Source organism: Mus caroli, unplaced genomic scaffold, assembly GCF_978045245.1.
Source record: "Mus caroli unplaced genomic scaffold, Mus_caroli_1 scaffold_13, whole genome shotgun sequence".
Classification (NCBI taxonomy): Eukaryota; Metazoa; Chordata; class Mammalia; order Rodentia; family Muridae; genus Mus; species Mus caroli.
In genome coordinates this window covers 71,250,370-71,275,181 of record NW_028227268.1, presented here as the reverse complement: position 1 = coordinate 71,275,181, position 24,812 = coordinate 71,250,370, and the positions used below count along the sequence as shown (strand labels likewise).

The 24,812-nt window shown below is 50.8% G+C and overlaps 1 protein-coding gene across 10 annotated transcripts in view; it reads right to left on the bottom strand.

The window, feature by feature from the left end:
* Nucleotides 1–24,812, bottom strand: part of Jade2 (jade family PHD finger 2) — a 43,416-nt gene that overhangs the window by 5,397 nt on the left and 13,207 nt on the right. For all 10 annotated transcript variants that reach the window (XM_029483639.2, XM_029483636.2, XM_029483633.2 and 7 more), the window contains 6 exons: nt 13,917–14,074; nt 9,470–9,630; nt 8,633–8,844; nt 6,692–6,859; nt 4,999–5,115; nt 3,384–3,848 (listed from right to left, as the gene is read on the bottom strand). In XM_029483639.2, the coding sequence (XP_029339499.1) occupies nt 3,384–3,848; nt 4,999–5,115; nt 6,692–6,859; nt 8,633–8,844; nt 9,470–9,630; nt 13,917–14,074 (1,281 nt within the window). The remainder of the gene's footprint in view (nt 1–3,383; nt 3,849–4,998; nt 5,116–6,691; nt 6,860–8,632; nt 8,845–9,469; nt 9,631–13,916; nt 14,075–24,812) is intronic.

Below are 24,812 nucleotides of genomic sequence, written 5' to 3'. Positions count from 1 at the left end.
CCATCCCCTAAGGACTGCTCTCTCACATACTTCCAGGCTACAGCCCTGGAGACTCTCCCTTGGTCTGGTATCACACCTTTGGGCTCACGTGGAGTTTTCCAGAAACAGGGACAGTTACTGACCATAGCTGCTCAGCCTGGGTCCTGTTCCCACTCAGGCCATCCTTTACACAGTTGCCAGGTGGTCTTCAGCTGCCTGGGTTACCTTTAATTAAGAACCTCTCCTTCCAGCCGGGTGTGGTGGCACACGCCTTTAATCCCAGCACTCGGCAGGCAGAGGCAGGCAGATTTCTGAGTTTAGAGAAACCCTGTCTCGAAAAACCAAAAAAAAAAAAAAAAAAAAAAAAAAAAGAACCTCTCCACCTCTCCTTCCTGTGACTCCGTTCTTCCTAGCTCAAGGTAGTATGAGCAGATCTTTATCAGGTGTGACCTTCCTTTCCTTTCTGAGACTACTTGAGAAGGAGGTCCAGTGCGGCGGACAGCATCGCAGGAGCGATTCAATATGGACTCTGCCATGACATCCCGTGTGATATGTACTCTGCTGTGACATTCCGTGTGTGTACTCCTCACCTGCACTGTCAACACCAGGCCGTCATGGTTCACTCGTTACTGACCCCAGCTTTATCAGTTCCCATGTCCAGCCTCTTCCTCAAGGGACAGCCCTGGGTTTGAACCACTGGTAGCAGCCTGTGCACCTCTTACTATGACCCATTTTCCAACCAACCTCTTCTTCATACCCCTCTCCTCCTGCACTTTAGCCTGGCTCTGTGCCTTCCTACATTCTGGAATAAATTTGTAGAGGGGCCAGCATCTCTTTTTTCCTATTGCCTGCCACCCAGCAAGGCAGGAAGAACTCCCTGGAGCAGGTGGCCTAGACCAGGACGCCTAAGCCCAGCAGGAGGTGGTGACAGTGCACTGGAAAAAAAAAAGGAGGTTCAAAACCAGCAGGGGGGGGTGGGGGGATGAGCAGGCCCTGGGGGGGGCACCCTCCGGGAAAAGGGGAGTTGTAGAAGACTGATGGCTGAAAAGTGGACTCATCCCCATGGCCTGCTCTCTTGGCCCACACCCACAACTGACCTATCAGTACATTTACACCAGCTCTCTTCACAGCCTGGTTCCACCCCTCCCCATCCCCCATCCTTTCACAGGGACAGTAAAACAATCCCTCAGCAATTCTCTTGAAATGCAAATCAGACCACTTCCTGGCAAACTTACACCTTCCAGGGCCTCTATGGCCTCTACATGGGTGGAATTCCTCAAGATTTCCTGCTGGGAACCTCAGAGTGGGACATAAGGTCTCAGAAGATAAAATTAGCTAAGATGAAGTCATCTCGGGTTGGGATGGGCCCATGCTTGATTACGACTGAATGAAGACAAAGGCCTGGAGAACGGGAGTGCTGACTGACTCGGTGGACAGAGTGACTGTGTCACCAGCCAAGTGCTGTTAAGGATTTTGGCCAGGGACCCCAAGGCAAACAGCGAGATCAGAAAAGGAAAGGGCCTGTTTCCCATGGTTCCTCTCCATCCTTGGAGGGCCGCAGGGGCGAGGCTACCACATACTCATCTCCGATGACCGAGAGCTCTGGCCACCCTCTTGGGTCTCACACAAGGTCCATTCAGTCGCTGAAATAAACTCTTCCAGCAAGAACCACAACCATGTCCTGCAGGGCCTAATAGTCAGCGGTTGCTAGGGGACATGAGCTGGCATCTGCAGGCTGATGTCCACTACTGCAATCTTTCTGTCAGCCGTAAATAACTCTGGACGCTGTGGTGGCCGTGCCCATCCACGCTGCCTGTCAAGGTCCAGGCCTGCGGCTGAAATTTGTAGTTGAGTGTATCTTTTGGGTTGGCCGTAAAATCGATTTTCTGCTGGTGGCAATCCTGCTCCTGACCCATCAGAGAAGATGCCCGTGCTGGAGCACCAGGCCTTGCAGCTCTGTGGGGCCCTCTCTCAGAATATAGGGCTTCACTTCTCTTCTACGAGCTGAACTGCTTATGGGGCCAATAGTAATAAAAACACCAACCTGCAGTAAGGAAGAGGGGGTGCGGGGGGGGGGGCTCATATCCTTATCATCCCAGTACTTGGGAGGAATGGGTGAGGCCAGCCTGGGCTACCAGGTGAGAAGGTAGCCTCAAACAACACAACTAACAGTGGAAGCCACTATCCTTGTGTGACTCCAAGAGATGGAGGCCACTGTCCTTGTGTGACCCACTAACGCTGACCCCAAGGTCAGATGGATCCTTACTTCCAGTTCAAGGAAAAGGAAACAGAAAGTCACCCGTTAGGGGAAAGGGCCCAGAGAATCAGTACAGGGCCAGACCACCCAAGGTCTCTAACTCCAGTCCTGCCCTGTCCCTTCACTGCAGGAGCAGGACCAAGCTGGCCTGGTGCCCAGGCAAAGGTAGCTATTGGCCCTGGGCCATGGTTAGAGACTGGGCCTGCTGGCCAGGCCACTGCCACTATGGAGCCTTGCAGAGAACCCCCATCCCATCCCCATAGAGCACTTGGTCCTTTGCATTGTTAGTCAAAGTCACCAACATGTAGCCCCCAGAGGGACCGAGGCTGGACCCCTGGAGCTGGGTCTTCTTGCTATCTTTGATAGCTTTCTTCTTCAGTCTTCTAAAAACCCCCTCCTTCCCCCAACACACACATGTCCATCTCCCTCAGCCCCAAATATACCACCAGGAACAAGCCACAATTCTGTCCTGCCTCCTAGAGTAAAGATGGAAGTGTGTGTGTGTGGCTCAGTCACCCAGGCCAGGCCTGGAATGCCTCTGTGGGGCAATGCCAAGTGTGTGACATCTGTCCCAATCCCTATTCTCTGCCTGGCAGGCCATGGGAGTCTCACCCACTACCCACCCCTGCCCTCCCAGTTCTGGCCAGCACAAGCATGCCTGGTAACTGTACAACCCTCCCCCCCAAACCCCCACCCCCCACCCCTGCCCACCAGGGTTTCCTCTGTCTAAAGCTCCCAAGAGACTTCACAGAGTTCCACGTAGGCTCTCCCACCTCTTTCTAGATGCTCAGATGGGTGTCACCTGTCCTTGGAGGGGTCTGTGGCAGCCCCCTGAATCTTTGGAGCCTACGCAGGCAGCTTGCTACCCTGGCTGCCCCCGGGCAGGGCACATGGAGTAAGAGGTAAGGCCCCCGGGCTGGTGAGATGGCTCAGTGGGTAAGAGCACCCGACTGCTCTTCCGAAGGTCCAGAGTTCAAATCCCAGCAACCACAAGGTGGCTCACAACCATCCGTAACGAGATCTGACTCCCTCTTCTGGAGTATCTGAAGACAGCTACAGTGTACTTACATACAATAAATAAATAAATAAATAAATCTTAAAAAAAAAAAAAAAGAGGTAAGGCCCCTGACCCACCAGGGCTACTTACCCTCTCCAGGTCCTGCCGTAGGTGGGTGAAAAGCTTCAGGCGTCGATAGAGGACATCCTGTTCCTGTTGGGCCAGGTTGTCCACCTCGTCAGTCTTGGGCGTCAACAGCGGCTGGTTGGCATTAGCTCTCCGCTTCAGCTTCCAGTACTGGTAGATGAAGTCCACCAGTGCCTCAGCCAGGTCTAGCCGTTCAGCCACCTCAGCTGGCTCCACCAGCTCATAGAAGTTTTCTTCCAGCTGCTGCAGCCGCTGCTTGCGTAAGGTCACCTTTTCCAGATCCTCAACCGCCTGGCTGGGCTCCACAGGCTCAGAAGTAGGCTCACTCCGAGGGCCCCCGTCACTGTGCTCCTGGCAAAGTGACTTGAACTTGACCTCGTCATTGTCGGCTAATATAGTCCGCATTTCCAGGCCTCGGTCAAAGGCGCATGTAACGTGGAATGCTGTGATGCAGGAAGGCATGGAACACTGGAGAGAGAGGAAGGGCAACGTCAAGCATTAAAGAAGAGCCAGGGGACAACTTAGGGGCCATCTAAGGCACCGAGGAGCACACACAATGCTGGGGAGACACTACATAAAATGGCACAGGCTCCCACATCACACAGTGTTAAAGGAGCCATGGGACACCTGGGAAAGGTGACAGAGCAAATCCCAGACATACTGAAGAAGCCAAGAATCACAAGATGACAATGAGCCCCTCGTGGGGACAAGATGCATGTTGTCCGTGGACAAATGACTTTGGGATTAGAGGGGGGTTGTGTGTGGGAGCCTGAGGAGGGTCGTAGTCTCCTCTGCTGTATTGTTATCCAAGCCAGGAGTCTGCCTGGTGCTATTCTCTGAGAGCAGCTGGATCCTGCCTTCTCTTATCCAAGCAGCTAAAGGCTAGACCCATCATTCCTCCCAGCCCTAGATGTGGACTGGACCGCTGGAAACAGTTCATCAACAGTGTCCCCAACATCAGGTTCCATTGCCACAGCATCCAGAGCCCTTCTGGAGGTCAGATAAATGGGGTGGAGGCATACTAGGAAGGCCGACTGTGTTCTTGGGGAGATGGGAGGGACAAAGGAGGGCTTCCACCCCACAGCTGAGACCAGAAGCACTGGCAAACCCTGCTGTGTGAGAAAAGCAAGCACACAGCTCTCTTCACATCTCAATCAGAGCCATGGGCGCTAAAAGCTTCATGTGGTTTGAATGCCTCGGGTGATCCCGGCGATCATCAAGATGGGAGCCGCCATCCCAGGTAGACCAGTAAGCCCCTGTATTGGTCAGTAAGGCCCATTTGCTGAGCTGGAGAGGAGTTCAGATTTCATTCCTCTCGCATGTCAGGGTTACAGTCTAAAAGCCAATGAATCATTAAGCCCAGAGACACTTGCTCTCACGGGGAAAGCCAAGTTCTTAGTATTCCATGGGTGGGGTCTGTCCCCATTCCTTGGAAGCCTGGGGACATATGAATGAATGTACCTTCCTAGTGGGTGAAGCTCCCACACGAACTTTGTCCTAATAAGCCTCTCAGGCCCATCAGTGATGCAGCCACAGGGGCTATATGGTGGTAACTACTGGTATTTTAGGTACCTTAGTGCATCTGTCTGATAACAGAAGAAGGAAGCAGGCCACATACCTGGATGCAGGTACCTGTGCACTCCTTGCAGAGGCTGCAGGACAGGGCCCAGCGGCTGGCCGGAATATGCGAGATCTTGGTAATGGGCTCCATCTTCTCTGGACAGCCAATGCTGACCTGGGGAGAGAGAATACAGAGAGCTGCCTCAGTCCCCAGGTGGGATCCTGTCAGTCATAGCCAGATAGTGAGCAGACAGAGCTGTGGATTCAACTCACAGGTCAAGTCCTCCTCGTCTCCACACATGCAGAGCTGAAGGTCTGAGTCCCCGATCCTGGCCTAATCAAGTACCTGCTCACTTGGAACCTGCCCCAGAGTGCGCATATAGAAGAATGTAGCTGGCTAAGAGAAGCATGCACCTGGAACTGTAGACTTTGAGGCACGGGGGTGCATGTGTACACGTGTGAGTTCTTATATGCCACAGCGCAGGTGTGGAGGTTAGAGGACAACTTGCAGGGGTAAGTCCTCCCTTTCCACTATGTAGGTCCGGGGGATCGAACTCAGATTGTCAAGCTTAGCAGCAAGCACCTTTAACCTACTGAGCCGCCTTGCTGGCCCCCAAGCGTACAGTCCTCAATAGGTCGGTCTCCCTGCAGTAACCAGGAGAAAGGGCCTTCAAGATGAAAATCTGACACAAATAACCACTACTCCAGAAATGGCAAGGTGGGCCCCAGGAGGACAGAGAACTAGGAAGGGAAGAGTCACATGCTGGCAGGGTCTCCTGGGTTGCTTCCAGGCACGGACAGCACTGGGCAGGCACCTCGACATAGAAGAGCTGACCATAGCCTCAGTGAAGATGGCTACTGTGGACCCAGCCTGCTGTCCATGGCCCTTCCATGTGACCCCAGCCACAGGCCACCTCTGCAGCCACAGGAGCAGGCCCATTATCCAACGTACTACTGTTACCTTCTAAACTAGGGGATCATCTGCCCTTTTGCTTGGTTTAGTGACAGAGTTATATAGCCCAGGCTAGCATCAAATTCAAGCTGACGATGGCCTTGAACTCCTGATCTTCTACTCCCATCTTTCAAGTGCTGGATTTACAGGCATACGTCACCAAGGCTGGTTTCATTCTGATTTTAACCAAAACTTTGTTTGATGGAGTCCATAATCTGAGCCTCCACCCCAACCCCTTTGCTTGACTAAGGTCTAGACCTCAAATTGTCCCTCCTGAATTTCCCAGTGCCTCAGAGTTGGGAACCAGACCTATGACCAGGTCCACAGACAACGTTCCCAGTTGTTCCTAGACCTGTTTGTGATGGTTTATATATGCTTAGCCCAGAGAGTGGTACTATTAGAAAGTGTGGCCCTGTGGGAGTAGGTGTGGTCTCGGAGACCCTAGTCCTAGCTGCCTGGAAGGGAGTATTCTGCTAGCAGCCTTCAGATGAAGACGTAGAACTCTCAGCTCCTCCGGTGCCATGCCTGCCTGGATGCTACCATGTTCCTGTCTTGATGATAATGAACTGAACCTCTGAACCTATAAGTCAGCCTCAATGAAATGTTGTCCTTGTAAGAGTTGCCTTGGTCATGGTGTCTGTTGACAGCAGTAAAACTCTAAGACACTGTCTTTCTAAGTCTTCATGGGAACCCAAGAGCTCCTTCTTTTCCTCTATTCTGTCACGTAAATCCTGCCAGGCCCAACCCGAGCTCTCGACACACTCCCTCCCCCATGTTTTACTCCCTGAAATCTACACACCTCAGGAATCCACAGGGCACAGCTGACGTGTACCCACTTGGTCCCACTTCTAGTGGGCTTCAGGGCTCCTCCTCGCTTGGGGCAGAGCAGGCACTTAGGCTGGACTCCCAGGGCACAGGTCCGGCACAGCCAGCTGCCCGTAGGCACCTTGAGGATCCCGTAGCATGCCTGGGAACAGAGTGGGTGGTTATAGGTCAGGGGCACTGACAAATTGGATGTGTCTGCTCAGTGACTTGCCAATGGTGGCCATCTTTGTCCCCAGGCTATATGCTGGGTGGCACAGAGATTCCCTGAGGGTGTACAATCCTATCCTTTGGGGAAAGTCGGGGCTGCTCTTGGCTGGAAGACCTGAGTTAGCCAAACGTTTCTAACCAGCATAGACTTTAGGAAAAGCCTCAACTGCTTCTTAAATTGTATGCAAACTTGGTTCTAAAGCTCCCATGTCAAAAGTCCAGACGTTTATCTTTTTATACAGGATCCTTTGTGCGAACAGTGATGTCCCATCTCACCATCCCAGGGGTGTAGGAGAGACACAGGGACCCAGGAGCTGCAAGCCCCTGCTTCCCAGGATCTTTCTAGCTCAATGACAGTGCACACATGTGCCTCAAAGTTGGAGGCCAAAGGGAGCCCCCAGTCCAAGTCAGGACTTCTGGAAACAAGGCCTAGAGATACAGAAGACCTAGAGCCTCAGGCCCCAAGATCTAGAAAGGGGATCTACGGGCTAGAGAGATGGCTCAGCAGTTAAGAGCATTTTGCCGCTCTTGCAGAATACCCAAATTCAGTTCCTAGCACCCATGTGGTGGCTCACAACCACTATATAATTCTAATACCAGGTGATCCAATGTCCTCTTCTCTCCTCTCTGGGAATCAGACACACACATGTACATACATGAGGCAAAACACCCATACACGTAAGTTAATAAGATAATTTTTTTAAAAATAAAGAAAAGGTAACTGTGGGCTGGAGAGATGGCTCAACAGGTAAAAGCACTTGCTGAGCTCAGAGGAGCCGAGTTCAGTCCCCAGCACCCTCATCGGCTCACAATCACCTTTAACGTCAAGCTCCAGAGGGATGGACTGCCTCTGGCCTCTGCACAAATCCACTCATACACGCACACAGCCCTTACAAAAAATAAAAATAATCTCAAAAAAGAAAAGGGAGTCTGGCTAGCTCTATCACAGTATCAACAGTAAGAAATACTTTATCATAGACGTGCTGTATGTATATCCTAAGCTTACTGGGATAGAGCATGGCAGGGCATGCAGGTGTAGACTTGAGGACCACTCTGTGAGTTGGTTCTCTCCTTCCATCTTTATATGGGTCCTGAATTCACGTGACTATGCCTTTTTAAAAAAACAAGTGCCTTTACCCGCTGACATCTCACAGGCTATTTTTCTACTATTTTTCACTACGCAAAAACCATCATAAACAATTCACTTTCTTTTGGGTACTGGGGGTAGTGCTGGGGTTTGAACCCAAGGTCTCTTGAATATTGGGCAAGCACCCACCCACTTAGTCATCTCTGCTCTGACTGCTCACATTTATTCATAGTTAACAAAACGGGGCCCACAGAGAAGTTAAGAACTTTGCCCTAAGCCTCATACGTTGTAAAAAGCAGAACCACATTTTCAAACTGGGCAGCTTGGGTCTCCATCACTACCTGATGCTGCTGTGCCTTTGTAAGGTCAGGATGTGAGGAGCTGGGGGTGGTTCTCTGAGGGAAGGACCTGAGAGAGACAGAGAAGACAGACTACCCGAAGGACACTTGCTTCGATATGGCTAGCAGGACTGAGCCAAGCAGGCCATGGATGTCCCAGGTACTGCCAGGCCTGCCTCTAGCCCTCCTTAGGGATACTGGTCCATTGTGCCCATGTTCCTGTATCCAGGACAACCAGCCTCAGCAGGGTTCAGTATGGGAGAGAATGACAGAGTTCACCCACCTGGTGCACACAGACATTGCATTTGTCACAGAAGACCATCTCGTTGCCATCCTCGCCTTCAGGGGAACGGCACACATCGCAGACAACGTCCTCGTCATACTCGATGCCCAGCCCCTCCTGTGTCTCAATAGCCTGTGCCATATTCTGGTGGCACAGTGTCTCTAGCTCCTCTAGAACACGCTCTAACGTTAGCTCATCCAGCTCGGGCTTCTCTGTGGGCAGGATGGCAGGGAACACTGTCAGCAGCTCAGGAAGCTTTGCAGCCCACAGGGCAAACGTTATCAGTGGTGTCAAGGGGAAGGCTCCATCCATCCATTTACAGTGGTGATCTGGGCTTCAGCTCCATCAGGGACAACAGACCCACCCAATCCCACAGGTTCCTGCCCATCAGGGCCACCTCACTGTCTAGAGTCTGCCATTACCACTCACACACATCTGTATACGATGTAGGGTGTGTCTGGAATGCAGCTGGACCCATGAGGAATCTCCTGCTTGCATGCACTATGTGGGCATCATCTGTGTGCGCACACAGATAATGGCTAAGCTGGTGTTTTCTAGGACATATCAACAGGCTTCATCTGAGAGATCCATGCCCATTAGCCCGATGCTTACACATTATTCACATGACATCGAGTCCCGTGAATCACACGGTATTTTTCACCTCCACCTGACAGCTGTAGATACTTGGGAGGCAGAGGCAAGGAATCCCACACCTGTCGGTAAGGCTGTTGGGATGTGCCCCAGTCACAGCCACCGGGGGTATAGATACTGGAAGGGCCTGGAGGAAGATCCTCTCTGACATCTGCAACCAGGTACCCGGTGAAGAGCGTCACCTACCCATCTCCTTGAGCTCCGAGTTGAGAAGTTCCAACCAGTATGCATCGATCTCATCCAGGTCGTAGCGGCTGCCTCCTGGCCAGTCAGGATGGGCACCCTCACCAAGTGTGGGGCTATCGGGGGACATCTGCGTGTGGGGGCCTTTCAGTGGTGGGAGGAGCCTGGGAAACAGAGAATGGTAGTGGTAAAGAGAGAGGCCTTAGCTTGTCCTCCTCAGGCTGCCCGGCTGAGGAACTGGTGGCCCAAGGGTAAGATGGGTGTGAGATGCTGATGCCTGACCACGCCCATCCCCTCATATCCACCTCCATTCCCATTTCGTTCCTTGTTGCCAGTCTGCCTTACAGATTCTATTAACATTGGATCTTCAGGAACAGTAGGTCCTAAGGGCTGTAAGGCAGAGTGAGGACCTTGTGGGAATGACATGGAACCCTGGCTCACCACAGTAGCATCTGCTTTGCCCAGCTGGGGATTATTCCCAACCTGGACCAGCCCTGCCTGGTCTGCAGGAGGTGTCCCAAGTGCCATTCTGGTCAATGCTCTGTGCCAGCTACTCGGGGACAAGTGAGACAGAGCCAGCTGGATTCTAGACCCTTTGGCAATACCCCTCCAGGCTAGGACCAAAGATTGATTGCATGGCTTCATAATCCCTGACCCTTCCTCACCAACAGCCTACAGGTCTCATGGTCTTGAGTTGAAGTCTGGTTGCTTTCCCCAGGTGTTTCAGCTTCATGGGACTCTACTATAGAACCCAGGAGCGGGCTTTCTGGATTAGAGGTGTATGGCCACTGGGACATGCTGACTACACACCTTGAGCCTCCCCATGAACCACACAGGCATCGTGTTTCTTACTGCTTCAGCTTGCATCTCCAGACTTCCAAGCTCCAACACTGTCTCAGATCCCATGCCAGATCAGTTTTCCCTTGGGACCAGGGACCTGCTGCAGGCACCAAAGCTCCACCCTTGAATATCTGTTCCCTCCAGTCCCCAGGAATACTACTAACATAATCTTAACATAATCTACCATAGGCATTTGGTGAGAGGATGGCAGGGATTAACAAAGAAAGCTCTTAGCCAAAGTGCTAGGTAGGTGGACTCTGTGTGTGTGTGTGTGAAGATTGCTAGATGTCAATCACCTTTCTACCCCCCGAAATGGAAAATAAGGGGCACTTTGCCTCAGGTGGGTGGGGTTCTCCACACATCTGTGTGCTACCCGTCAGATTCTGAGGCCAGTTCAAAATGCCAGGCCTTCCCATACCCACTGGTTGCCATGGTTATTGTCTGGAGCCTGGCCTCCATCTGGCCAGCCCTGCCAGGCCTGAGAAGCCCCACACTTGCCCAGGAGGCCTCCTGGGGTCGGAGCCAGGGCTTGCCAAGGGCTGTGACTCAGCTCAGCCTGAGCAGGGAAGGGAGGGTTCAAGATGGCACAAAGGCAAGGGCTGAGCTTCAGGGAGAGCTCCTGGCTTCAGGAAATGCCCTAGTGTCAGAAAGGGGACAGGAAGTATGCTGGGTTCAGGGAGCCAGGGGTATAAGCAGAGAGAAAAGACTGTAAGCTTAGAAGTCATGAGGACAATGAGAAGGGGTCAAAGGCTAAAGGTTAGCGCCACCACCCACATGAGAAGAGTCATAGGTAACAATGATGGCAGGACCCTCCTCCCACACCAAGTAAACTATCTCAAACAGAAGCCAACACCAATGCCCTCAGTACAACCAAATGCTGCCTTTCCCAAGAAACTGTCACTTCAAATGAGCGTCTCTTAAAAAGCACAGCCTGTAATTTTGTCACAATCCAGCTTTGTGTGCCATAAACATACACTTAGTCAAGCGTTTGAGCATCCCTATCTGAACAGCCACCTACTGCCAAATACCAGTCACACCTGCTTGCTTCACTGGTGCCGCCCGGCTCTCCCTTTGGGGAGCCAGAGCTGAGGGACACACACCAGAAAGAGCACTTCTCCCAGGTGGCGAACTGACCTGACCCTAAGCCAACGCCTCTTCCTCAGACACAGCAGACAGAATGAGCTGGACAGTGTGGAAGGAAAGCTCCTCCAAGACCTACAGGGGAGAGCAGAGGCTATCCCAGAGATGTAGACAGACGCCAGAGGTTTCTTTTGCCATGGACCAAGTCTAAAGGGACAGTGCAAATCCTCAGGGGCAGATTTTAGACCATGAGGTAAGCACAAGTGCCCAAAGGCCATTTGAGGCAGAGGAGTCAGGCTGGCATGGTGTCTGGGGGAAGAGTAGTCAGGGGATGCCTAAACTCTTACCCTAGGCCTCACAGGGACAGCCCAGGGTTTGTTCCTGTGGTCTGTCATTTCCTGGCCCAGCGGCCTACTAGGCCCCATAGGAAATTCCCCTGAATTTCCTGACTTCCTCATCTATAAAGTGGGGACAGTATTGTGTACCCTACAAGAATGGTCCCTGAATAATGGTGAGAGGCGCTCAGTATCCCTCATGGTAGCTGCCACAAAGGCTTCCAGGAGGCTGTGCAGTGGGGAGGCACCCAGATTGGTGGGAAGCTGGAAAATGGGTGTGACGACCCTCTGAGTTTTAGAGTCTGAAAGGACACATTTGCCCATCTCAGCACGTCTGCTCTCAGTACAGGAAGGCTCTGCATGTCTACCTCATGCCAGCCACTCCCAGCCATGAGGACCCTGTGCATGTACTCTGTTAGTAGAATGATTGCCCAGCACAGGAAAAAGCTCTGCGGTCTATCCCAGCACCACATAAACGGGATGTGACGGTCATCCTTGGATACACACCTAGTTCAAAACCACCCTGGGACACATTAAAAAAAAAAGAGAGAGAGATAGCTATGAAACAACTGAACCGGATGAAGGATGCTGGAACCTCAGGAGGCCAGACAGCATGGTTCCTCTCCACGTCATCTGATAAAGAACCCTATACACAGACTTAACGAAGTCAAGCCACCAGGGTAGGGGGAACTGCAATCAATTGTCATGCTGCACATAGTGACAACTTGGCCTGAGAATTCTCACTTAACCCCGACTCCTACACCGTCAGGTGACCACTGGTATGAATAGCATGGCGTTTCACAGAGGAGCAGGCTGCTTCAGAGAGACAAGGTCAGGGCACAAAACCCAGTAGGATCTTGACCCATGCTACAGGCCCCAGAAGGGGATCCATTTGTCCATCATCCATCTGTCCATCATCCATCTATCCATCTACCCATCGTCCATCTGTCCATCCATCCATCCTGATTGTCAGAGGGCCTCAGATACAAAAAGGCCTTCCCACCTCTGGTCTGTCCCAGAGTACCTAAGTTGGACTGAGCCTTCCTAAACCTGCAAGCCTAGCACAGGGCTGGCACAAAGCAGGCTCTTCATACATGTGGCTGCTAGCAAGCAATGGTGCCAATGTCAAAGGAGGGGATAGCCGTGACCTTTGCCCCAAGTGTCATCTACTTGGTCTACTTGGCCCCAAGCCAAAGTGATGAGGCTGTCAACACCAGGAGGGGGAATTAACACGAGCTGATCAATTCAGGTGAGCTGGTGGGACAGGGCCGCCAGTCCCTTCAGGTTGCAGAATCAAACACTTGACTATATTCTGTAGTTTGAGGCAAGACCATCTGTGGTTACATTCTGACAAGAGTACCTGCTCACAAGACCACCTGTAGGCTATGAAGCCCTTGGGGATTCTATTCTGACCCGGCCCTAGTAGGACAGACACCTCAGAGGGTGACACCGGCGAGTACTTCTTAAGTCTCTATTGGGTGATGGGCACCAGCTCTGTCCTCTAAATATATCTTTAAAGAACAACATGGCTTATTTTCATGGTAATTGATGGTAAAAAAAACAAATAAACAAACAAAACAAAAACCAAAAACAAAACTGGAGGCTTCCCTCATCCGCTCTGCCAACGTGTGCAAGGGTAACATTTTTTTTTTTTTTGGTTTTTCGAGACAGGGTTTCTCTGTATAGCCCTGGCTGTCCTGGAACTCACTTTGTAGACCAGGCTGGCCTCAAACTCAGAAATCCGCCTGCCTCTGCCTCCCGAGTGCTGGGATTAAAGGCGTGCGCCACCACGCCCGGCTCAAGGGTAATATTTTAACCTTAGCCATTTCTGCCACATCAGCGACATGCAGGTCCCATCCCGAGTTTTCTAAGAATCATTGACCAGACCTTTTCCACCCATAAGGAAATCAGGTGTCACCCTTAGTTCAGAAACAAGAAGGATTTTACTTCTGGTTCAAGATCCTACTGAAGCAATGAGGCAATCTGGAGCCACACGATCTGGCTTCATTGCAGAGTACAAACCCAAAGCCTCATGGGTAACCCTACCAGTGTCTCGGGACCAATGTCTGTTGTTGTTCGGCAAGAGAATTAACCACAAAATAGAGACAGGCTAGGAACGAATCTCAGAACTCACCAAAAAGCTACCTCAGGTTCACCCCCTACCCTGATGGTCCTAGCCTGGCCACCTGGCTCACCTCACCACGGGCTCTGGAATGGCCTCTGCTCCAGCAGGTACCTGTACCCCTTTCTCCCATTCTTGTCGCCACGGGTCCGCCAGGATGTAGTAGTCATCCGGGCTGAGCTGGTATGAATCTGGGATCTTCATGGCTGTGATCAAGTCTGTCCGGAAAACCTACAGACATGAGGGAAAAGAGATATCAGGATGCTTCAGAGAGGACGGCTTCATAGGCCAGAGGAGCAGGCAAATAAAGCAGCACACAGTAGGGCCAACAGGTAATGGCTCCTGCCGCCAAGCCCGATGACCTGAGTTCAGTATCTGGGACCCACATGGTAAAAGGAAAGATTCCGGCAACTTGTTGTCTGTATCACAGCATAGAGACAGGTTAAGAAAGGTAGCCAGGACTGGTAGACCCCTCACCAAAGGAAAGCAGCCTCCTTATCTTTCCCAGACCTATGGTCCCAATCTGACCTCTTAGCTCCCATAGCCAGACAGCCTGACACACAAGCAGAACCTCTAAGAGTAGAAAGGTCCCCCTTGAAATCAGTGCTACTGCTTTCTGAGTGTCCCGGAGACTCTCCCCAGGAGGGTTCCGATTGTGCTACAGACCTGTACCCAGAGGCACAACCCTACGTATAAAATACAAGGCACCCTAGTTCTGAGAAGGAAGACCTGGATCTTACACAAAGGGTAAAGCAAGAGGTGGGGACTTGGGGCAGCCCAGTGAGAAATTCCCATGAACTGGGCTTCCAAGTTCCCTCAGAGACACTGCATCCCACCTTAGAGCAACCCTTGGTTGATAGTGATAGGAGAGAAAGACTTTTGTCTTCCTTTGTCCTTAAGTCTGTCCCAGGATTGGAGACATGGCTCAGTGGTTAAAAGCACTGCCTGCTCTTCCAGAGGTCCTGAGTTCAATTCCCAGCAACCACATGGTCTGATGCCCTCTTCTGGTGTGTCTGAAGACAGCTACAGTGTGTGTGTGTGTGTGTGTGTGTGTGTGTGTGTGTGTATATATATATATATATATATATATATATATAATAAATCTTAAAAAAACAAAGTCTGTCATATATATATATATATATATATATATATATATATATATATATATATATCTTAAAAAAACAAAGTCTGTCCCAAATTCCCACAAGGCCATTTAAGGTTTCTTCTGCCACCAACCTGTCTTCTCACTAGAAAACTGTTCTTCCCGTTGCTCCTCTGAATCTCTACCCGAGAATAACCTTATTCAAGTCCCAACTTTCCCAGTGGTCATCATTTGAAAATCACAAGTTCAGGGCGCGTACACACATCATTGAGAAGGGAGAAACCACTTCAAGCAAGAACCCTCTAGACTTAAGCCCCACCTCCCACCCCAGCCCTTTTGCAAAGTCAACACCCATTGCTGAAGTGTAAGTCAGGGGCTTGGCCAGTTCACTTGACCCTCTGGACCCTCCTGACAAACCCTTGATAAACCCACTCAGTTGTAACCCACTGCCTACTGGGACCAGCTCACTGGCTGTGTGTGCCTTGCGGAATGGAGGGCCCTAACCATAGGCAAACAGCAGAATGGGTTCATCAATGGACCCAGAAGCAGCATCTCACAGAATCTAATTAATATCTGTATCTAGCTGCAGAGGGTTCTGACTTGAAAAAAAGGTCAAGTTTCTTGAAGACTCTATTTGCCAATATAATTTAATTGTTAAGACTAACACCCTAACATTTAATTAGGGTGCCAGTGTGAAAAAAATTAAAACCAGATTAGATTAAATGCTAATTAAACAGAAGATGGAACGGGGCTAGGATTTCACAGCCCTGATAATTTGCATATCTTATTAGCAAGCAGCAAGACAGCTAAAGACAAGAGTGCAAACTCAGGCAGCCTGAGAGGCAAGAGGCCTCTGCAGCGGCCTGAGAGGCTTTCCCCACTGGGGCTTCTGGAGAGGGTGTGGCTTGGCGCTGCAGAGATTGGGTTATTTCTTTCCAGGCTTCAACACAGGCTAGTACAAACAGGGTCTGAGCTGATGTAGAACTCCCTCTAACTTCTCAGTGGGACATCCCAGACCCTGTGGCTCTGATGCCCCAGGGACTCAGCGAACTGGGACACCACATCTAGAAATCAACCTCTGAGGAGACAATGTGGTTAGAAAGAAATAAATCAATGGCCAAGGTTCCAGTCTCTGGAGACAGAGGCAGGAGGATTGCCTCAAGACTGCCTAGTCTACAGAGTGAGTTCCAGGCCAGCCAGATCTACACAGGGAGACTAATTCAACAATAACCAAACTGCTAGGGATGTAGCTAAGTTGCTTGCCCGACCTGAACAAAGCTCTGGGCTTTGTTTCTAGCACCACATAAAATGGGATGTGGTGAGACACGCTTGTAATCTCAGCATTCAGGGATGGAGCCAGGAGAAATCGGTTCTAGACCATCCTCCTCTACAAGGTTCAAGGCCAGCAAGAACAGCAGGAGACCTTGTCTCAAAAAATAAAACCACCCTGCGGTTTCCTCACCCTGGAATGTACCTTAACTGTCACCTCCTCAGTGACCTCAACCATCAGCTTTGGCACCGCACTCATACACAGTGACATCACCTGCTTTACTTGTGAGATGTTTCTGGTCCCCTCTGTCATGCATTGCTCGGCTGTTAGGTGTGTTCTCAGCGCCTGGCACTGAAGACAGGGACCTTGCATGTGCTGTGAACACTTACAGAGTGAGATGCAAACCAGAGAGACCCCAGAGCTGGAGACACTCAACCACATGGACCTGCATGAGGCTTCCGAGCCCTAAGCAGCCCCCATTTCTCAGGGCCTGATGTCTCCTGGCCAGTGAAAAGCTTGTGCCGCAGTTGGAGTGACCAGGTCTCAGTGGCAGAGAGGCATTCCTGACTTAGACTCCCAAGTCCTCAGAACAGGAAAGGACCTGGGGCTCAACTTGGGGTCCTTTAGCAGCGTGGGCCAGGTGATAAGACAGTTCTAAGTTTTGTCCCCATCACGAGGGAACAGGTGATGGGACACTAGTGCCTCTTTTAGGCAGGACTCAGGAAAACACAAACAGGAGCACTTGCTCCTGAGAGGTATCAGCCACCTCTCAGTAGGCAGAGATAGTCTAAGAACTGTGCGTCAGGATTTTTCAGCTGGGGATGTAGCTCAGTAGGCATCATGAGCAGTTAGTATGACCACGGGCTTGGGTTCAATTCCCAGCACCACCACTGGGCACAGTGAGAATGCATAGCTATAATCTGGGCACTCAAGAGGTAGAGGTAGGGAGATTAGAAGTTCAAGGTCGGGCAAGAATGGTAGCTCCGAAGGTAAAACACTTTCCATACAGGCCTGATGCCCTGCCTTCAAACCCTAGAAGCAGAGTTGAAGGAGAGAAGTGACTTACAGAAGTTATCCTCTGACCTCCACCTGTATTTGGTGACTTGTATGGGCCTGGTATAGACAGACAGACAGACAGACACACACACACACACACACACACCAGTTCAAGGTCATCCTAAATTACATAGTAAGGGGCTGTGTGAGACCCCACAGAAGGCTTCTATGGCCATGGCTTGCCCACTACAACCAAATTCTTTCTTCTTTAAGTTGCTTTTGTCTGCTTTTGACTGCAACAAGTGGGGACGAAAATGGAACCTCCCAGGTCCCGTGGCTGCAGCTGCCACTGCAGTCACCGGAACACTTTTTGCCCTTTGAACATCTCCCTCATCACCCTCCCCTGCTCAGCCTGGCCCTCAGTGGTTCTAGGAAGCTTTGCTTACAGCCAGCCTGCGCCTTGAGCTTTGTCTCCAGTACTGCCAGAGCCCCTGCTGCTGGATGCTCCTGGCTTTCTGGTGCATCTTTCCAGCCAGAGCATCTCAGTGAGGTCTGGCTGGGCCAAAGGTACTGGTCAACATCTGGGGTGCACATGCTAGGTGCTGACTCCAGATGTTGCCACAGATTAACACCTCAGTTTCAGTTGCAGGCTACAGCTGCTGGGTACTCAGTAGTCTTCATGAACAGGGTGACACCTGACTGCCAACATGGTGGCCTGTTTCCTAATCTACATATTTTCTGTTTGAACTACCAGAAGCTAGGCTTGGAGAAAGCCTAATGATTTTCCTAAAACTCCTCTGAATAATTTATGAAAGCTAAATATAGAATAAAATGGACACTAACGAACAGAATTCTTACTGTGGCAAGGGAAGTCGAGGGGCTAGAAAACAAGCAGTTTTCTCAGGGCAGGAATGTTTACCAGTTTTCTTTCTTTTAGTTGTCTTTAAATGTCTGCTGCCTAGCAACCAAGTTTTGCAGAACTGCTGAGTGATATTAACTGTAGTTTTCTCTTAACTGTATAAAGGATGCTGAAAGCCTACCAACCAACCCAAGGGCCAGGGGTGTAAAGATGACCCTAGAGGGGAACAAAGACCCTGCTCTTCCTACATGTTAGGACATTACCCAAGAGCTCATGACATGGTCCTGACCCACAGTTGTTCTTCTCAAGACCACAGGCTGCCCAGAAAGAGCTAAAAACAGGCTCTGAGCGAGTGTCTATGGAGTTGGAAAGTGACCTCCCTAAAACTAACAATGACACTGGGCAACTTTCAAAGTACACTGACACTAGGCCAGGAGGCACAGAGACTCCTATACCGCAAAGCATGGGTCTGCAGGCCTGAAACACTTTATCCTGGAAACTCAGTCCTCTGCTTCCCTTTCTCGAAGGCTGGATGGCTGAGGGAATCTGGTTACCTATGAAAGACTCAGCACAGGGGCTAGGGATGGAGCTCAGTTAATAGAGCGCTTGCTTAGTGTGCAGGAAACCCTGGGTGTGGTCCCCAGCACCACAGAAACTGGATGCAGCAGTGGATGCCTGTCTCCACAGCATGAGAGGTAGAGGCACAAGCACCTTAAGTTCAAGACTACCCTCGGCTATACAGTGAGTTTGAGGCCATCCTGGGCTACATGAAACCCTGTCTCAATAAACTAAACCAAACCACAGGCAAACACACCTTGATGGCGGTCTGCGGAAAGCCACGTAAGGATGTGTCCTGTATGTCCTGTAGGTCCTGTATCTATTAACATCTCAATGTATAGTAACTGCTGAATAAAAGCTTGTGGAATGAGTGAGTAAAATAAATACAAACCAAACCAGACCACCCTGAGATTTCCCTGAAGTATAGCTAGCTGTTCATACCAGGCCGAGTGTGTGTGTGTGTGTGTGTGTGTGTGTGTGTGTGTGTAAACTCAGAAGTGAGTCTTGAACACTGTCCCAAAGCCAATGTAGATGGCTTTGGTCAGGACCTGTGCCTCCTTATTTTTATCTTTTCTGCCCAAGAAAGCTTTGGGGATCTGTCCTGAACATCATTTTACTTTTCTGACGAGACAGGGTCTTATGCAGCCCAGGCTGGCTCATACTTGCTGTGCAGCTGAGGATGATCATAAACTGTCTCTACCCCTGGGGGGGGGGTGGTTGGAGGACAGGTATGTACCACATTTTTAAGGGGTGATAGGATTTACCCAGGGTTCCAGCATGCTAGGCATTCTACCAACTGGGTTATTTTGAAAGTGTGTGTGTGTATGTGTGTGTATGTGTGCCCTTTGTGAATAAGCACCCATAGAAGCTAGAAAAGTGTTCAATGCCTTGTAACTGGAATTACAGGTAGCTATGAGCCACCCAACCTGAGTGCTGGAAATCAAACTCAGGTTCTCGGCAGAAGCAGCCAGGGCTGGGCCATCTCTCCAGCCCTGGAAACCTTATTTTAAATGACAGTTGTTTCTTGAGTGCCCTGCCTTGTCAGAAGTAACATTCTGTAATATAACAGCTCTTGTGCCAAATGCTTTCTTTCCCTATGCCGTCCAGGCTCACACCGGATCCCCTCTCACAGTTGTGGAGAAGTCTCAGGAGTTGATAAACCACTTGCTTCAGGTCTTCAGCCATACCAGAATTCACCATCCCTGAGACAGCCAGACGTTCATTTTAACTTCCAAGTAATCTTTTCTGGGCTGGAACCTGATACAGTTTTTCAGCCAAGAGCAAATTTACATTACATATTAGATATGTAATCCCAGACAGGGGTTGGGGAATAGTCACCGTCCACTTAGCTCCAGCTTCAAACTACCACGGAGCCAATTGGTCAGGTGCTCAAAAAAATTGAAAAACCATTCGACATCTCCTTCTCTTGAGTTTCATGAGGATAACTGCACTTCCTGCTCTTAAAGAGAATTTATGACATACATTTCCTTTGCAAGACAAGTCCCAGAGGCCTGGAGGCTTCTCCAGCTGGCGGGAAGAGCTGCATCTCTGACTCTATTAGAAGTGGATTTGGCCCTTACTCACCCCTCCGCTCCGCCCACCCAAGTGAAGTCTTAGAGAGCAAGTGCCTGGCCCTGGAGGAAGAGCACACACTCCACCCCCACCCAACTGGCTGGAAATCTGGATCTAATAGGGACGGACGAGCAGGAAATTTCTTTGGGGGTTCTCTGGTTTATGTGTGTGAGTGCTATGTATGATGATGACACACGAGACACTGTGTCTTGGAATCAGGGTCTCTAGCCCAGGCTGGCCTCTAACTTGCTTCATAGTGGAGGATGACCTTGAATATCTGATCTTCCTGCTTCCACCTCCTGAATCCAGGAATTACAGGCAAGCACCACCAGACCCAGAATATTCAGTACTGGGGATTAAACCTAGGGTCCAGGGTGTACTCTGTAATCATTCTCCTAACTGTACCCTGCCCAGTGTTGGCATATTTTAGGGTCTCATGTAGTCCAGCCTAGCTCGGAACTTGTGTATGGCCAAGGAGGACTCAGACTTTCTCATGCAGTCATCTGTGCGTTGTGTGCCGCAGCACTTGTGTGGAAGCCAGAGGATAGTGTTTTGGGCTTGATTCTCTCCTTCCACTGTGAGTTGCAGGGACTCAGCTCAGGTGGCCAGGACTGCTTGGCAGCCACTTCTCCCTAAGCCATTCTGATAGCCCTGCAAGTTCGAACTTCTAACCTTCCAGCCATGACATTTAAATAGGACTGGGGATCAAACTCGGGACCTCATGCATGCGAGGCCGGCATCTACCAACTGAGCTGCATCCCCAGCCCTCACTGTGGCTTTCATTGAGGCTATCTAATCCCAAACATCTAGGCGCCATCTCTGTGCCTCTGCCTCTGGGATCATTTTCTGGTTTTGACCCAACAAACTGGCCGTTATCGTTGTTCTCTCGGGATAGATCTGACTGTTTTTTATGTTGTTATCATTTTGTTTTAAAACATGAAGCTGCACTGCTGGGACAGGGGTGTCCTCACACAGCTTTTTAGGACACATCTGGGAACATCCTATTGCTGGCTGTAAAGGGCATTTTCACTTTCTCGGCCAGACCTGGTGCCCAGGGCAGGGAGATGGGCTTCAGGAAAGGGGCTCTGCAGAATGTCCAAAGGTCATCCTCTTCTCTCCTCTAGAGACTCATTCGTCAGCAGAACCTACAGAAGATGGGAGGGGCATGGGATTCCCAACTCCCACCTTCCCTGTTCTGAGACGACCGCAAGTGGCCAACTTATCCTGACATCCACCCATCCCACTCTCTCTGGAACTTTCCTCTTTGTGATGGTTTGAATGAAAATGCCCCCTGTATCCCTAGCCTCATATATTTGAATGCTTGATTTCTGGTTGGTGGAACTGTTTGGGAAGGATTAGGAGGCGTGGCCTTGTTGGAGGAGGTGTGCCACTGGGGGGTAGGCTTAGAGGTTTCAAAAGTCCACACCAGGCCCAGTCTTTTTGCCACATGCTTACACATCAGATGTAAGCTCTCAGTTTCTGCTCCAACTCTGCTGCCTCCCTGCCAGCCAGCTACCAGGCTTGCCACCATGGTCACAGATTATCCCTCTGAATCTGTAAGCAAGCCCCCAATTAGATGCTTCCTTTTATAAGTTGCCTTGGTCACAGTGTCTCTTTTCAGCAGTAGAATAACTAAGACACCCTCCCACAGGTTCCACAGGTATCAGGAAAAATTAGCCATCTCCCCATAACAGGCTCTAGGTATAGGTCTCTAGACATTGATCTTGAGGCAGAGAGAGAAAGAAAGAGAGAGAGAAAGAAAGAGAGAGTGAGAGCGTGAGAGAGAGAGCAAGAACATTGATCTTGAGGTAGAGAGAGAGAGAGCACGCGAGAGAGAAGTGTCACTGGTCAAGTGTCCCAAGCTCCTCAGAGACAAGGCAACACAGGCTGGACTTCCCCAGTAGACACACTTCCTAACGCACCCACCTCCCACCATGTCTCCCAGGCAGCCTCAGAGCATGCTGCCCTTACTCAGCAGCAGAGGCTCACTGACTGACTTCCTGATGCACAGTGGCGGCGTCTCACCTCCAGACAAGTGGCTTAGGGGAAATCCCCACTGCTTACCCGCCTGCAGTCTCAAGGCATGAGGAAGATAGATATATATATATAAAAAACCTGGGGCACCAACCACAGGGCAGGCCTCCAGGTCTCTCCCAGAACCATCCTTAACACCCCAAGTAGCACTCTGGCTTAGAAGAAACCCGTCCATTACAAGGGTAGTGTGTGTCATGGGGATAACTGGACACTAGCCAGGGAGAACAGGTAGGCAGGCCACTACCGTCTGCCACTTAAGAAGCTTTCTGACGACAAGAAGCCTGGAACCCCACTTGGAGAAATTAAGGCCGAGGTCTCAGCTTGTTCCCCAGGAGGAAGGTCCTTCCCTACTAAGTGTTGCCCCAAGGTAGAGGGCTGGTGCTGGACTATCAAAGATGGTCTCAGGCTGCCACTTACTTCAGATTCTATGAAGCCGTGATCCACTAAAGATGCAGTGGTAAGATGCCAACGTTTCTGGGCAAGACAACTCCAAGGCTGTAGCAGAATTTACACAGTGCCAGTTTCTCAGACTGGGGTCCCTCCCCCCTTCCTGAATTTAAGGTCCAAGAGACAGACCAGCTTTGTGGGAGTTCCACAAAATGCCTAAGAAAAGAAGGCTGAAACCTTGGTTCTGTTCCCACCTCCCCTTCCACTGTTTAAAGGCAGACCTTTAACCCAGCCTAGAACTCCCCTTTCCCATTGGCTCAGGGAGGGGCCTGGGTAACAAGCCATAAGGGAAAGCTTGCTTCAGCCCTGTCCAGGGTCCTGACTCTTGGTCAGTGTTCTTTGGCCCTGGCCCATGTTAGTGTGAAAAGCAGAAGCCCCTAGGTAGGCAAGGAAGGGTATCTGTTTTCCTGAAACCCACCCCTCAGCCATTTTACAGCTTACAATATGCCCACTACTAGTGCAATACTAAGCACGTTGGGGCCTCAAGTTCTCTACTGGACGCCTGGGCACACTTAAGGAATAAAAACAGAGTGACCCACGGCCATCAGAGAAGGGGGTCTCTGTACCAGTCTGCCTCAGTGAGAGCATACAGTGTGACCAGCAGTTATCCCATAGGGCACTGGGCAGACAGGGCTCCCAAGAATCCCCTTTGTTAAGATGCCTGGAGCCTTTGCCACCTAGGCCAGGCTCCGTAGCAAGGCCCTCTGCTTCCAGTTCATTCATCAGAGTATGCACACACTCTTGCAGCCAAGCGCTAGCTTTTCTCTCTGCCCTCTCACGAGCCAGATCATTCGGAAGCTTTCATTGATGCGTTCTTCTCTGCCCCACCATAACTCAAGAATTTATACCGGCCACGGCTCAACCCGCTCACTCAGGGGATGAGGGAAAACCTCCCCGGCTGCTCTCCAGCCTGCTGCGGGAGGAAAGACTTGGCTGCCATTCAAGACGGGGAAGGCTCTTCAGTCCTCCTGGGTGGACATCACAGCCACACCTGCAGGGTTCCTGGTCTGGGCACGGGCTATACACAGCCAGTCCCCAGAAGGTGCCTTACAGAGGTTCAAGTCTATTTTTAGGTACAAAGCCTCTGGGCTGGAAAACCCAAGAGGCAGGGGAATTTTCTGCCCCATGCAAATTGTTCTTTCTTTTCAGCCTTGCTGACACCTGTTTCCACCCAGGGTTGGTCCCAGCCAGTGGAGAAGGCGCCCCATCCCCCACTAGCACAGGAGAGGGGGCAGGGGAAGGGATAGCTCCCTCCAGAGTTTCCCATCTCAGGCCAATATGCAGAACCCTAAGGGAGCTGGAGAAAGGCTGGAATGTCAGAGGCCACCTCCTCAAGTCTTACATGAGCATGGCAGTTCCTGCCCCCAAGGACCAGGAGGGCCAAATAAAGGTGACCAATTATTGTTCATCCGCGAAGAGGCAGAGCCTTCCAAGATCCTATCCGTATTTTGCTTCCTACACTGTATTTGGCACACTCTATCCTCCCAAGTGGTCAGCTAAGGAGGAGGGTAGGAGCTGCACATGTAGCGGAGGATGGCCTAGTTGGTCATCAGTGGGAGGAGAGGCCCTTGGTTCTGTGAAGGTTCCATGCCCCATTGTAGGGGAATGCCAGGGCCAGGAAGCAGGAGTGGGTAGATTGGGGAGCAAGGGGAGGGGCAGGGGATGGGGGGGTCTCAGAGGAGAAACTAGGAAAGGGGGTTACATTTGAAATGTAAATAAAGAAAATATCTAATAAAAAAGAAAGGAAGGAGGAGGGTAGGTAAGAGTCACAACTACTCTCGCTCTTCAGCCCCAGCATCCAGCTCCTTCCTCCACAACACTCAGAGCTATCTTCACCCACAACCACTCGAACCAGGTTTGGAAGCTATCAGGGCTGGCACTGAAACGGTCCAGCAGGCAAAGGTGCTTACTGTCAAGCCTTGGGGCCTAAATTGGACCCTTGAAACCTAAGTGGCAGAAAGACCCAACTCCTCCTGGTTGTTCCGTCTTCCACATACATGCCATGACACACACATGTGCATTCGTGTGTCCCTATGTGTACACACACAAACTAACAAGTTATTATAACTTGGAAGGAAAATGGAAACCACTCTCATAGGGTCCCTATCCCAACCCCCCTGCCCCAAAGGGA